The sequence below is a fragment of the Suncus etruscus genome, chromosome 14, assembly GCF_024139225.1.
Source record: "Suncus etruscus isolate mSunEtr1 chromosome 14, mSunEtr1.pri.cur, whole genome shotgun sequence".
Taxonomy (NCBI): Eukaryota; Metazoa; Chordata; class Mammalia; order Eulipotyphla; family Soricidae; genus Suncus; species Suncus etruscus.
Genome location: NC_064861.1, coordinates 42529954 through 42545056, shown reverse-complemented (window position 1 = coordinate 42545056; position 15103 = coordinate 42529954). Strand labels below are relative to the sequence as shown.

The window sequence follows — 15103 nt, the reverse complement described above, 5'->3', positions numbered from 1 at the left end:
TAAAGTTTTCCTTCTGTGTTTCTTTGTAGTTTACTTTTAGTTTCATTTTGATCAGCAAAGGTATTTTGTACAATTTCTAACTTCTTGACTTTATGGAGATATGCTTTATGGGCCAGCATGTGATATATTCTCTCTCCAGCCTTTTTAAGTTAGTAATTTGTTTGAATGTTTATCCTCCAACCTTTGAGTTTAAGTCTGTGTTTTTTCTCACTATTCAGATGTGGATTTTGTAGGAAGAAAAATGTTGGATTCAGCATTTTGATTCATTTTGCACTGTGTCTCTTATCTGGTGCATTTAATCCACTGTCATTGGAAGAGATGATTGTCATGTGATTTATTGTCATCTTTTAGTGGGAGTTAGGTATATGTCTTATGGTCTGTTTTATCTTAAAATAGGTCTTTAATATATTTAAAGCTGGTTTTGAGTCTGTAGATTTTCTAAGCTGGTTTTTATCCATTAAGCTGTGTATTCTTCCTTCAAATATGAATTTCAGTCTAGCTGAGTGAAGTACTCTTGGTGATGCATTAATTTCTTTGAGTTTTATCATTATATTCCACCACTACCTTCGAGCCTTGAGGGTTTCTTGTGACAAATCTGCTGTAAATCTTAGGGATGCTCCTTTTAATGTAGTTCACCTTTTTTATTTTTCTGCTTTTAGTATTTCATCCCTATATGTGTGATTTGTCATTGTGACTAGGATGTGACTTGGTTGCTTTTCTTTGGATCTCTTTTAGCTAGTTCTCTTTGGGATTTGGTTGCATGTACTTTGGCTCTGGGAGATTCTCTGCAATGAGATCCTTGATTGTAGAAACCTCATGGGGTCTTCTTCCTCTGTCTTGGATCTCCAATGATTTTTATGTTGTTTCTTTTGAGTTTATGAAGACTTCTTTTCTGTTCATATTCATTGAGGACTTTTCTCATTGTCTAGTCATATATTTTGAGGCTCTTTTCTTACATCTTCTGTTGTATTGAGTTGTTATACATCTCATCATAAGCTCACTGATTCTGTCTTCATTCCCTATTACTCAGTAGGAGGGGACTTTCAGTGAGGTTTTCATTTTTTCTACCAATTTTTTTTCAGCCCTGTTAATTCAGTTTGAAGTTTCCGTATTTCTTTTCTTAGATCCTCTTGATTCTTATTTGTGGCACATTCAGTGCCATATTCCATGCCTTCTTTGAGTTCTATGAACAGCCTCCATATTTCTTCTCAAAAGTTTTTAATTAAAAGGCTAAATTGGTGGGTGGTACTTTTCAGGTTATTGGTGCTACCATCTTTATTTTCTAAGCATGATGGATGCCTGCATTGTTTCCCCTATGTTGTGGGTATAGTGTGATGATTTCTATGTCCTGTGATGGCATTCCTTGATTAGAAGGCATGTAAGGCTGCTCCACTCAGCTCTGCAGCCATGGTCCACTAGTTCTTTGTCTTGGATCTTTCCCTACACCTGGGCACTACTTCTTTGGCTTCTGGATCCCAAAGCTGCATGGTCTCAAGAATAATCAGTGTTGATACAGATGCAGGAAAAAATGAACTCCCTTCACTGCTGGTGAGAATACCTACTAGTCCAAATGTTTTTGAATATCAATATGATTATTACTTTAAAATCTAGAAATTGAGTTCCTATATGACCCAGGATTGATATTACTAGGAATACACCTTAGGAGCTCAAAAACATAATGTAGAAATATTCTTTGCATTTTTTTCTGTGTATCATAGCACTATTCACAATAGCTAAAATTTGGAAAAAAAAAACCCAAATGCCCGAGAACAAGTGGTATATGAAGAAATTATGGTACACCTACACAATAGAATACTACAAAACTGTTAGGAAAAAATAAAGCCATGAAATGTGCTTACACATGGAAGTAAGTATATGGAGATTATTGTGCTAAGTGAAATAAGTCAGAGGGAATAGATAGACATAAAATAATCGCTTTAATTGTGGGATAAGAAAAAGATAGTATGCTAATAATACCCAGAGACAATAGAGATGAAAACCCGGAAGACGAGTCCATGGTAATAAGCTTGCCATAAATAACAGACAAATGCAGTTAAGGCAGAAAAGGGACCACCATGAAAATGCCAATTGGAAATGATCACTCTGGACAAGAACTGGCTGTTAACAGGAGATAAAGTACAATGCATGATTTCCCTTTATTACAAACCACAGTATCTAAAAGGTAAAAAGGTAGGAAGAGTGAGAATTGTTTGCCATAGAGGCAGGCAAGGGAAATAATCTGGGGAGTACAGGAGGAGAACTGGTGGTGGGAAATATGCATTGGTGACAGTGTTGAACTATGTATGACTAATAATCATGAACAACTTTGTAAAATGTATGTCTTATGGTGATTAATTCAATACGTAATTTATAAAAATAGTGTATAACATCAAAGAAAAATAAAAAGCAAAGTCATGCCAGAGTCATAAGGGAAATTTATTCCTGACTTCAAAACTTGCCCACGGGAGTTATGACTTTGGGGGATCATAGGAATAGAAAACAGAAAAGCATTCTATTCTTTGAAGCAACTGTGATAGGATTCAATAACTTTGAAATGGCAGACAATTCACATGTTTTGGGATGTGTGCATGTAGCAAGAAAATGTGGTCCTTAGGAACATAATTTCACTTGTGATTAATAATGCCTTCAACTCTGGATGAGTCCACCCTAAGCTTCATGTCCCCTTTTCTAAAATCTATGGATATCAACTCAGGCTATGTTTTTACTTATTGATATGACATAGAATAATGGCCCTTGAAAGATTTCCAATACATATATGTATGAATAGGCTAGTAGGAGAGTTACAAGTAAAATGCAAGGAGAAGTTCTGCTTTCAGGTGAACTTGAAACTGCTAACAATCTAAAAGATGATCTGGGTATGAGGAAAATCCTGGATGATCTTAATGTAAAGACAAGTCATTCACAATGGAAGTCAAAAATTTCAGAAAGAGAAAGATGTTGGTTGAAGTATTGCATTTTGTTAGAGATGGAACAAGTTCTGATCAGGGGACCATAGTCAGCCTCTAAAATTAAAGACAAGTATCAGAAACTTTTTTTATTGTAAGAATTTATTCAAGAGACAAAATTGATTAACATATTGAGGTGAACTAGCATATTATAATATAGTAACATAACATATAGTATAATTAATATAATATAATAATACATGTAAGTCAAAGAACATTTCTGATTAAAACACATTTTTTATCATAATGGCTTACATATCTTTCACAGTAGTATTTTAGGTACATATTAACATTGAATCAGGGGAATACCCATCACCAAATATGTCCTCCCCCCATCCCAGTTCCCTTTCTGCAACCCATATCCCCCACCATCACCACCCCCCCAGGCTGCTAGAGTAGGTTGTCCCCTCTTTGTCTAGCTTACTATTAGTGATCATATATCTGTTTGGTCCTGTTACCCTCCCTTGTTTCCCCCACTATTTAAGAGGTGGACCTAGATAGTTCGAGTTATGTTGTTTTGTTTGAAGGAAAGAAAAGCAATAGATTGGGGTACAAAATAAGAAAAGAAAAGAAAAGAAAAGAAAAAGAAGTCAAATACGCTGAAAATGGGTGGAGTCCTTCTAGAGGCTTTCAACCTCAGTTTGAGAGAGGATGTGAAAAAGGTAATTGAAACACCACAATAATACAGAAAGAAATATCAAATTAAATATCCAGTGAGCACTACAGCAATAAAGACAAGCACCACTTGATTGTCTCGCTTCTAAAATCAAATCATGCTGGAGTGCAAAAAGAAAGAGAAAGATAAAATAAAATAAAATAAAATAATATTAGAGACATCAACTTTAATCTCTACAACAAATTAAAGACGTCAAAAAAATCAATCAATTGATAAATAAATATGTGTAAAATGATTGTTTTGTGCTTTTTTTTCTTTTCTTTTTCCCCCTGGATAGGCACAGTAACTATTGGGGATATTGTAGATGGAATTCCCTTGGCCTAGGAGATACAGGGTTTCTCCACCCCTGAAGTATACTGTCATGGGATTAACTGTAGACTCATTGCATGATCATTTACTCTCCTCTTGGTGCTTTCGTGGTGTATGGAAGACTTCTGCTTTGTCTTGGATGATAACATCAGACCTCTGTATCTAGAGATCTTGGTGACTGTGCAGCTCAAGTAATGGAGCTTATGATGAAGTCTTTCTTTGTGGTTCTAGCAGTTATGCTTCTTCAGTGTCGTTTTAATCCATCTTCTGTAGTTGGTGGTCTTGGTCATTATGTTGCTTCTAGGATGGAGCCTGGGATATGGCCTTTCGTTATGTTTTCGGAAGACCTGTTCAGTTGCGGTTGTCTCAATCAGACCTCTGGATTTGGAGATCTTGTTTATTGAACAAATCGTAGACCAAAAGCTAGGCTAAAGCTTATTGTTGCTGTTGTTGTTGGTGGTGGTGGTCCCTGGATGTGGACAAGTATCGGAATCTTCTCTGGGACGTTCAGAAGTAACAGTCACACCTTGAGTATAGATTCCATATAAGATGTATAGCTTTCAGAACTGTCAGATGATAAATGTATTTTTAATTATTACATTTTTTAATTTGTAATACTGGTATTAGGACATGAATGCAAATGTCTCTGCATTATTATTTCTAATAAATTTGTATTGGCTATTTATCTCTAATTTTTTTACTTTATTTTTCTATGTAGCTTTTTCAAGCAGACTAGAAAAAAAATCTCTGATTAGTTCTGAGTTCAGACTTCCCTAAATTTATGAGAGAGGAGAATACAGCTCCTATCTAATTTCAAATTCAAACCTCTTTTATAAGTATAAAATTCCTATTTAGCCTTACCAAGTAGGGGACCAATAAAGAGCAGAAGCACCAAAACTTCCTGGCTATCAGTGGGAGGAAAGATGTAAAGCAGTGTGCAAGGATCATGTCTTTCATCCTGGGCTCCAGACACAGTTCTTTGAAGAGTTTTTCAAAATATCTGGCTTGGAATCCTACCAGATTCTACTCTCAATGAATGTTCTCCTATGGTTATTAAGTAATGTACTCAATGATCCAAAGGCTGTGACACTTGGTAGAGTTTACTTGAAGGAGGAATGAGGTCCAGAGAGATCTTGCAGTGAATAGATCATTTGCCTTCCTTGTGGCTGTCACAGATTAAACACCCAGCACCCTGTCTGGTCTCCCAGCCCACCCAGAATAATTCCTGAGTGCATAGCCAAGAAATATCTCTGTGCACAGATGATGTAGCCCCCAAACAAAAATGTAAGATGGAGAGAATGTAAAGCATAGTTGCCATGACAACAGGTATTTAATTTTGCACTTGAAGTACTTGCCATAGTAATTAGGCAACAAAAGATATAAAAAAAATATCCTGATAGGAGAGGAAGAAGTCAGGCTCTCATGGCTTGCAGTTATCATAATACTATATTTAGAAAACCATAAAGACTCTACCAAAATGCTTCTAGAACAATAGATTCATATAGCAAAGTGGCAGTCTACAAAATTAATATGCAAAATTCAATGGCTTTTCATACACAAATAATGATAGAGAATAGAAAAGAAATGGGCATTATAAAAAAATCCCATTCAAAATATATGACAGAAACTCAAATAATTTGGAGTCAATTTATCTAACGAGGTGAAGAAATGTACAAAAAAATACTATACAAAAAACCTACAAAACACTGCTCCAATAAATAAATGAGGACTGAAGGAAATGGAGACATATACCCTGTTCATGGTTTGGGAGAATTAACACCATTAAAATCCTAATACTTCCAAAAGCATTGTATAGATATAGTACAATTCCTCTAAGAATACCCATGACATTTCTCAAAGAAGTGGATCAAATATTCCTAAAATTCATTTGGAACAATAAATGCCCATGAATAACTAAAGGGAAAAAAGAAGGAAGGCATCATTTTTCACAACATTAAATTGTACTAAAAAGAAATAGCCACTAAAATAACATGGTACTGGAATGAGGACAGACCCTCAGATCAAAGGAATAGGCTTGAATATCCAGAGAATGACCCCAAGACATACAATCAATCTTTGATAAAGGAGAAAGAAATGCAAAATGGAGAAAGGAAAGCATCTTGAACAAGTGATGTTGAGACAACAGGTCAGCTACATGCAAAAATGCAAAGTAGGACCTCCATATAACACCAAGGCCAAAATCAAAATGAACTAAAGACCTTAATATCAAATCTGGAAGCATAAGAACACATAGGTAAAACATTTCATGACATTAAGACTAAAAACCTTGGACTGTGAAAAATTGTGAGTGCTGACTGTGTGTCTCTGTCTACTATGCTGTTGCGTGAATCTCTTGGGAGTGGGCTGAAAAAAGGCTCCAGAAGAGCACTTTGGCTCCGCTTCACTATGTGGCCCTGTGCTCTTACTAAGAAAAGAACACCATCACAACAAGAAGAAAAAATCACACTAAGAACTGTGCTGGATCACGGAAGCCCAGCATTTCTCTCCGAACTGTCTTCTCTACTGCATGCTCAGGCCGTAGATTTGATCCTGTGTGAGGCTTCATCCACGGAGGACTCCCCTCCCTTGGAGGCAAGTTGACACATCCAGAAAGGGCAGAGCCAGAGGAGTGTTCTGCCTGCAATATTTAGCCAATGAATATGAACACAACACGTAGAAAAACCCACAATAAAAGTGTGACAATGGGGAAACAACGTAGGCCAGTATCAGACATAGAGAATGAAGATGACAATTCTGATGACCAGATAATGACCAACCAACTAATCAACCTCTCAGATAAGGACTTTAGACAAGCAATATGGAAGATGCTCAACGAACTCAAAGAAACCATGGATCAAGTTGAACAGAACACTAAAAAGAACCAAGAAAATATGAAGACAGAAATCACAAAAATCCAAACTGAAAGAACATGTCAACTAAAAGGCCTGAAAAAGTCAGTAAATTAAGTGAATGACAAAATGGATAAGCTCTGGGACAGGGTATCAGAAGCTGAGAATAGACTTGGTGCTGTGAAAGATGAGATACATAACAATTCCATACAGCAGGAGAGTGGGAAAAAAACTTAAAGCAAATGAACAGACAATGGAAAAATTAGTCAAATAATGGGAACAGATGAAAATAGAAGTCTATGATAAGCTCAACAGAATCAACTTAAGAATCATTGGAGTCCCAGAGACCCAGGAAGAAAATTTCCAGGAAGAATCAATGGTCAAGAACATCATTAAAGAGACACATCCAGAGCTAAAAAATATATGTGATCAAATCCTGCATGACCGAAGAGTACCAACCAAAAGAGACCCCAGAAAAACCACCCCAAGACACATCCTAGTCACAATGACAAATCCCACATATAGAGACAGAATTCTGAAAACAGCAAGATCGAAAGGGGAAATTACATTCAAGCGAGCATCCTTGAGATTTACAGCAGACTTGTCACCAGAAACACTCAAGGCCAGAAAGCAGTGGTGGGATATTCTGACAAGACTGAATGAAATGAATGCTTCACCTAGAATACTGTACCCAGCAAAACTCACTTTCCAGTTTGAAGGAGGAGTACATGGTTTCACAGACAAAAAACAGCTCAGAAACTTTACAGACTCAAAACCAGTCTTAAGAAAAAAACTGAAAGACCTAATTTATCAAAAGACTAACCAAAAGACACACCAAATTTCAATATAAAGATGGCATTAAATCCCAGGACAATTCTTTCTCTCAACGTCAATGTACTAAATGCATCAGTTAAGAGACACAGAGTGGCTAAATGGATCAAAAAACTCAATCCAACCTTCTGCTGCCTACAAGAAATGCACCTGAATAGTCAGAACAAGCATAGATTCAAAATAAAAGGCTGTAGAAAAATTATCCAAGCAAACAACACCCATGAAAAAGCTGGAGTGGCCATACTAATATCAGACAATGCAAACTTTATACTCAGGAAGGTTGTAAGGGACAAAGATGGACATTTTATATTAATCAAGGGGTATGTAGAGCAGGAAGAAATCACTCTCCTAAACATATATGCACCGAATGAGGGGCCAGCAAAATATTTAATACAACTGTTGACAAATCTGAAAAATAATATCAATAGCAACATAATAATTGTGGGGGGTCTCAATATGGCTTTGTCAACACTGGATAGGTCAACCAGACTGAAACCCAACAAGAATATACTAGACCTGAGGAGAGAAATGGAAGAAAGAGGCCTAGTGGATATATATAGAATACTCCATCCCCAGAAACCTGGATACACATTCTTCTCCAAAGTACATGGGACATTCTCCAGGATAGACTACATACTGGCACACAAAACATACCTCCATAATATCAAGAGGATAGAAATTTTGGAGGCTGCCTTTGCTGACCACAAGGCTCTGAAATTATTTGTGAATTCCAAAGGGACACCGAAGAAAAACTAACACCTGGAAGTTAAACAGCCTCATACTGAATAAACAGTGGGTCCGAGATGAAATCAAGGAGGAAATCAAAAGGTTCCTGGAAACAAATGACAGTAAAGACACAAACTATCAGAACTTATGGGACACAGCAAAAGCAGTACTGAGAGGAAAATTTATAGCTTTGCAAGCACACATCAGAAGGAAGAAGGAGATTACATGAGTAGCTTAATGACACAGCTAATAGATCTAGAAAGTGCTCAACAAAAGGACCCAAAAATAGGGAGGCAGAAGGAAATAACAAAGCTGAGAGCAGAAATCAATGAAGTGGAAACCCGAAAAACAAACCAAAAGATCAACGAACGCAGAAGTTGGTTCTTTGAAAAAATAAACAAGATTGATAGACCACTGGCAAAACTAACAAAAAAGAAAGAGAGAGAAACTTGATAACTCATATTAGGAATGAAAAAGGAGAGATCACTACTGAGATGGTAGAGATTCAAAGGGTAATCAGAAGCTACTTTGAGAAACTCTACGTCATTAAAAATGAGAACCTGGAAGAAATGGATAAATTCTTGGACTCTTATAATCTTCCACGGTTAAAGGAAGAGGATGTAGCATATCTAAACACCCCCATCATTATTGATGAAATTAAAATGGTAATCTGCCCAAAAACAAAAGCCCAGGCCAAGATGGATTCACTAATGAATTATTTCAAACATTCCAAGAGGAACTACTACCAATCCTGGCAAGACTTTTTCAAGAAATTGAACAAATAGAAACTCTTCCAAATATCTTTTATGAAGCCAACATCACCTTGATACCTAAACCAGACAGAGATGCTACGAAAAAAGAAAATTACAGACCAATATCGCTGATGAATACAGATGCAAAGATCCTCAACAAAATCCTGACAAATAGGATTCAATGCCTCATTAAGAAGATCATTCACTATGATCAAGTAAGTTTCATCCCAGGAATGCAAGGATGGTTTAACATCCGTAAATCTATCAACATAATACACAACATCAACAACAAGAAAAATAAAAATCACATGATCATATCAATAGATGCAGAGAAAGCAGTTGATAAGGTCCAATACCCATTCTTGATCAAAACTCTCAGCAAGGTGGGAATGGAAGGAACCTTTCTCAATATAGTTAAGGCCATCTACCACAAGCCAGTGGCAAATATTATCCTCAATGGAGAAAAACTAAAAGCCTTCCCTTTAAATTCTGGCACAAGACAAGGCTGTCCTCTCTCACCACTCCTATTCAACATAGCACTGGAAGTACTTGTGATAGCGATTAGGCAGGAAAAAGATATCAAGGGAATCCAGATAGGAAAGAAAGAAGTCAAGCTCTCACTGTTTGCAGATGACATGATACTCTACTTAGAAAACCCTAAAGACTCTATGGAAAAGCTTCTAGAAACAATAGACTCATATAGCAAGGTGGCAGGCTACAAAATTAACACAAAAAAGTCAATGGCCTTTCTATACACCAATAGTATAAGGAAGAAATGGACATTAAGAAAAAAACCCCATTCACAATAGTGCCACACAAACTCAAATATCTTGGAATCAACTTGACTAAAAATGTGAAGGACTATACAAAGAAAATTATAAAACTCTGCTCCAAGAAATAAGAGAGGATACACGAAATGGAAACACATACTCTGCTCATGGATTGGCAGGATTAACATCATCAAAATGGCAATACTCCCCAAGGCATTATACAGATTTAATGCGATCCCTCCAAAGATAACCATGACATTCTTCAAAGAAGTGGACCGGACACTTTTGAAATTCGTTTGGAACAATAAACACCCTAGAATAGCTAAAGCAATCATTGGGAAAAAGAATGTGGGAGGAATTACTTTCCCCAAGTTTAAACTTTACTACAAAGCAATAGTTATCAAAACAGCATGGTATTGGAATAAGGACAGGCCCTCAGATCAGTGGAATAGGCCTGAGTACTCAGAAAATGTTCCACAGACATACAATCACCTAATTTTTGATAAAGGAGCAGGAAATCCTAAATGGAGCAGGAAAAGCCTCTTCAACAAGTGGTGTTGGCAAAACTGGATAGCCACTTGCAAAAAATTAAACTTAGACCCCCCAGCTAACATCATGTACGAAGGTAAAATCCAAATGGATTAAAGACCTCGATATCAGACCCCAAACCATAAGATATATAGAACAACACATAGGCAAAACTCTCCAGGACATTGAGACTACAGGCATCTTCAAGGAGGAAACTGCACTCTCCAAGCAAGTGAAAGCAGAGATTAACAGATGGGAATATATTAAGCTGAGAAGCTTCTGCACCTCAAAGGAAATAGTGCCCAGGATACAAGAGCCACCCACTGAGTGGGAGAAACTATTCACCCAATACCCATCAGATAAGGGGCTAATCTCTAAAATATACAAGGCACTGACAGAACTTTACAAGAAAAAAACATCTAATCCCATCAAAAAATGGGGAGAAGAAATGAACAGACACTTTGACAAAGAAGAAATACACATGGCCAAAAGACACATGAAGAAATGCTCCACATCACTAATCATCAGGGAGATGCAAATCAAAACAACGATGAGATACCACCTCACACCCCAGAGAATGGCACACATCACAAAGAATGAGAATAAACAGTGTTGGCGGGGATGTGGAGAGAAAGGAACTCTTATCCACTGCTGGTGGGAATTCCGTCTAGTTCAACCTTTATGGAAAGCGATATGGAGATTCCTCCAAAAACTGGAAATCGAGCTCCCATACGATCCAGCTATACCACTCCTAGGAATATACCCTAGGAACACAAAAATACAATACAAAAACCCCTTCCTTACACCTATATTCATTGCAGCACTATTTACCATAGCAAGACTCTGGAAACAACCAAGATGCCCTTCAACAGACGAATGGCTAAAGAAACTGTGGTACATATACACAATGGAATATTATGCAGCTGTCAGGAGAGATGAAGTCATAAAATTTTCCTATTCATGGATGTACACGGAATCTATTATGCTGAGTGAAATAAGTCAGAGAGAGAGAGAGAAAAAAACGCAGAATGGTCTCACTCATCTATGGGTTTTAAGAAAAATGAAAGACATTCTTGCAATAATAACTTTCAGACACAAAAGAGAAAAGAGCTGGAAGTTCCAGCTCACCTCAGGAAGCTCACCACAAAGAGTGATGAGTTTAGTTAGAGAAATAACTACATTTTGAACTGTCCTAATAATGAGAATATATGAGGGAAATGGAGAGCCTGTCTAGAGTACAGGCAGGGGTGGGGTGAGGAGGAGGGAGATTTGGGACATTGGTGATGGGAATGTTGCACTGGTGATGGGTGGTATTCTTTACATTACTGAAACCCAAACACAATCATGTATGTAATCAAGGTGTTTAAATAAAAAAAAAGACTAGAAACCTTGTCAAAGAGGAAATACCACTGTTCATACTAGTGGAAGCAGAGTTAAATGAGACTACATTAAACTGAGAAGCTTGCATATCTCAAAAGAAATAGTGAGTAGAATACAAAGGCCACCCACAGAATGGGAGAAACTTTCACACAATAACCAATAGATAATGGGCTAATATCTAATATATACTGACAATTTAACACGAAAATGTCATCTAAATTCATCAAAAATGGGGAGAAGAAATGAATAGTTTCTTTAAAAGAAATGCAGATGGCCAAAAGGCACATGAAAAATGCTCCATATCACTGAAATCAGGGACATACAAATCAAAACAACAAGGTACTATCTCACACCACAAAGATTGGCACACAACACAAAGAACAAGAAAAATCAGTGCTGGCAGGGATGTGGAGAGAAAGGAACTCTCATTCACTGCTGGTGGAAATGCCATCTAGTCCAGCCTTTATGGAAAACAATATGAAAGTTTCTCAATAAACTGGATATTGAGCTCCCATATGATCCAGCTATACCACTCCTAGGGATATATCCTAGGAATACAAAAATACAATAAAAGATGCCTTCTGCACAACTATATTCATTTCAGTGCTATTTACAATAGCCAGACTCTGGAAACAACTAAGATGCCTTTCATGCAGCAGTCAAGAAAGATGAAATCATGAAATTTTCCTATACATGGATGGACATGGACACTATTATGCTGAGTGAAATAAGTCAGAGGGAGAGATAAACACAGAATAGTCTCACTCATCTGTGAGATTTAAGAAAAATAAAAAACATTCTATAATAAACAATTCTATTATAAACAATAATACCCAGAGACAACAGAGATGAAGGATCAGCTCACATTATGAAGCTTACCTCAAAGAGTGGTGAGTGCAATTAGAGAAATAATTACACTAACAATTATCATGACAATGTTAACAAGTGAAAGAAGTAGAATGCCTGTCTCAAACACAGGCAGGGAGTGGGGGAGAAGGGAGAGAGGTAACACTGGTTGTGAAGAGGTTGCATTGGTGAAGGGGGTGTATTTTTTATGACTGAAACCCAACTACAAACATGTTTGTATTCATGGTGCTTAAATAAAGATAATATAAAAATGCAGATGGCCACAAGGCACGTGAAAAATTCTCTACATCACTAAGAACCGGGGAGATGCAAATCAAAACAACAATGAGGTATCCTCTCACATCACAGAGATTGGTACACACCAAAAATAAATGGAAGTGGCTAGAGCAATGGCACAGTGGCACAGTGCACTTTGCTGACCCGGGATGAACCATAGTTCAATCCTCCAGAATCCCATATGATTTCCAAGCCAGGAGCGATTTCTGAGCACATAGCCAGGAGTAAACCCTGAGCGTCACCAGGCATGGCCCAAATTTAAAAAAAAATCTACTGCTAGCTTGGATTTGGGAAGAAACTCTCATTTATTGCTAATGGAAATGCTGTCTAGTCAAGCCTTTATGAAAGATAATATGGCAATTTCTCAAAAAAAATTTGAGCTCCCACATGATTCAGAAAAAATACTAGAGATATAACCTAGTAATACAGATTGCAATACAAAAATGCTCTCTTCACTCATATGTTAATAGTAGCACTATTTACAATAGTCAGAATTTTTTTTTTTTAGGGGTAGGGTAACATCCTTTTATTTGTGAGGTTCTGCACTACTCCCTCAGAAGTTCTTGGACACGATGCCGTCAGATTTGGCCAGTCTGAGGATGGAATCGTCCGACTCGCCCATCCTGCGGATAGCCCCGCAGATGGCGTAGGTCTTGAACTGCCCGTTGAACCTGCCGGTCACCTTGTCCACCTCGGCCACGTTGATCTGGATGGACGCGTAGTCCTTGGCGCCGATGATCCTGTTGCTGGCGGAGCACTTGCGCGGGACGTACAGGTCCACGAACTCGCCGGCGTCGTTCTGCATGGCGGCGGGCGCGTGCTGCTGCGTCCACACCAGTAGTCAGAATTTTTTTTTGGGGCCACACCCTGTGACGCTCAGGGGTTACTCCTGGCTATTCGCTCAGAAGTTGCTCCTGGCTTCTTGGGGGACCATATGGGACGCCGGGGGATCGAACTGCGGTCCGTCCTAGGCTAGCGCAGGCAAGGCAGGCACCTTACCTCCAGCGCTACCGCCCGGCCCAGTAGTCAGAATTTTTAAACAACCCACATGCCCTATGAAAGATGAGTGGCTAAAGAAACTCTGGTACATCTATCCAATGGAATACTATGCAACTGTAAGGTAAAATAAAGTCATGAAATTTGCCTATACATTGATGAATATGGAGACTATTATGCTAGTGAAATGAGTCAGAGGGAGAGAGACAAAATGGTTTCACTCACTTTGGGAATTTAAATAGAAAAAAGACAGTATAGTAATATTACACAGAGACTATAAAAATGAGGCTGGAAGGATCAGCCCATGATATGAACCTTACCACAAAGAGTGGTGAATGCAGTTAGAGAAATAACTACACTAACAACTACCATGACCATGATAGGGAGAGAAATAGAATATTTGTCCTGCACACAAGCAGGGTATATGGAAGGATGGAAATGGGGGACTTTGGTGGTGGAAAAGTTGCACTGGTGAAGGGAGTATGCATGTTTTATGATTGAATACAACTACAAATATGTTTGCAACTACAGTGCTTAAAGAAATTATTTTATTTTTTATTTAAACACCTTGATTACATACATGATTGTGTTTGGGTTTCAGTCATAAAAGGAACACCACCCGTCACCAGTGCAACATTCCTATCACCCATGTCCCAAATCTCCCTCCTCCCACACGACCCCTGCCTGTACTCTAAACAAGCTCTGCATTTCCCTCATACATTCTCAATATTAGGACAGTTCAAAATGTAGTTATTTCTCTAACTAAACTCATCACTCTTTGTGGTGAGCTTCCTGAGGTGAGCTGGAACTTCCAGCTCTTTTCTCTTTTGTGTCTGAAAGTTATTATTGCAAGAATGTCTTTCATTTTTCTTAAAACCCATAGATAAGTGAGACCATTCTGCGTTTTTCTCTCTCTCTCTCTCTGACTTATTTCACTCAGCATAATAGATTCTGTGTACATCCATGTATAGGAAAATTTCATGACTTCATCTCTCCTGACAGCTGCATAATATTCCATTGTGCATATGTACCACAGTTTCTTTAGCCATTCGTCTGTTGAAGGGTTTCTTGGTTGTATCCAGAGTCTTGCTATGGTAAATAGTGCTGCAATGAATATAGGTGTAAGGAAGAGATTTTTGTATTGTATTTTTGTGTTCTTGGGGTATATTCCTAGGAG

At 37.8% G+C, this 15103-nt stretch overlaps 1 protein-coding gene across 1 annotated transcript; it reads right to left on the bottom strand.

Moving 5' to 3' along the window:
* Positions 1–13447: 13447 nt before the first annotated feature.
* On the bottom strand, positions 13448–13757 carry LOC126027115 (40S ribosomal protein S21). Its single transcript, XM_049786096.1, has one exon. It carries the CDS (start codon positions 13733–13735, stop codon positions 13484–13486), a length of 252 nt encoding a protein of 83 aa, XP_049642053.1. The 5' UTR covers positions 13736–13757; the 3' UTR covers positions 13448–13483.
* Between the last annotated feature and the right edge of the window lie 1346 nt (positions 13758–15103).

Coding starts and splice junctions, on each gene's coding strand:
- LOC126027115 (XM_049786096.1), bottom strand. CDS start 13,735: ATGCAGAACGACGCCGGCGAGTTCGTGGACCTGTACGTCCCGCGCAAG.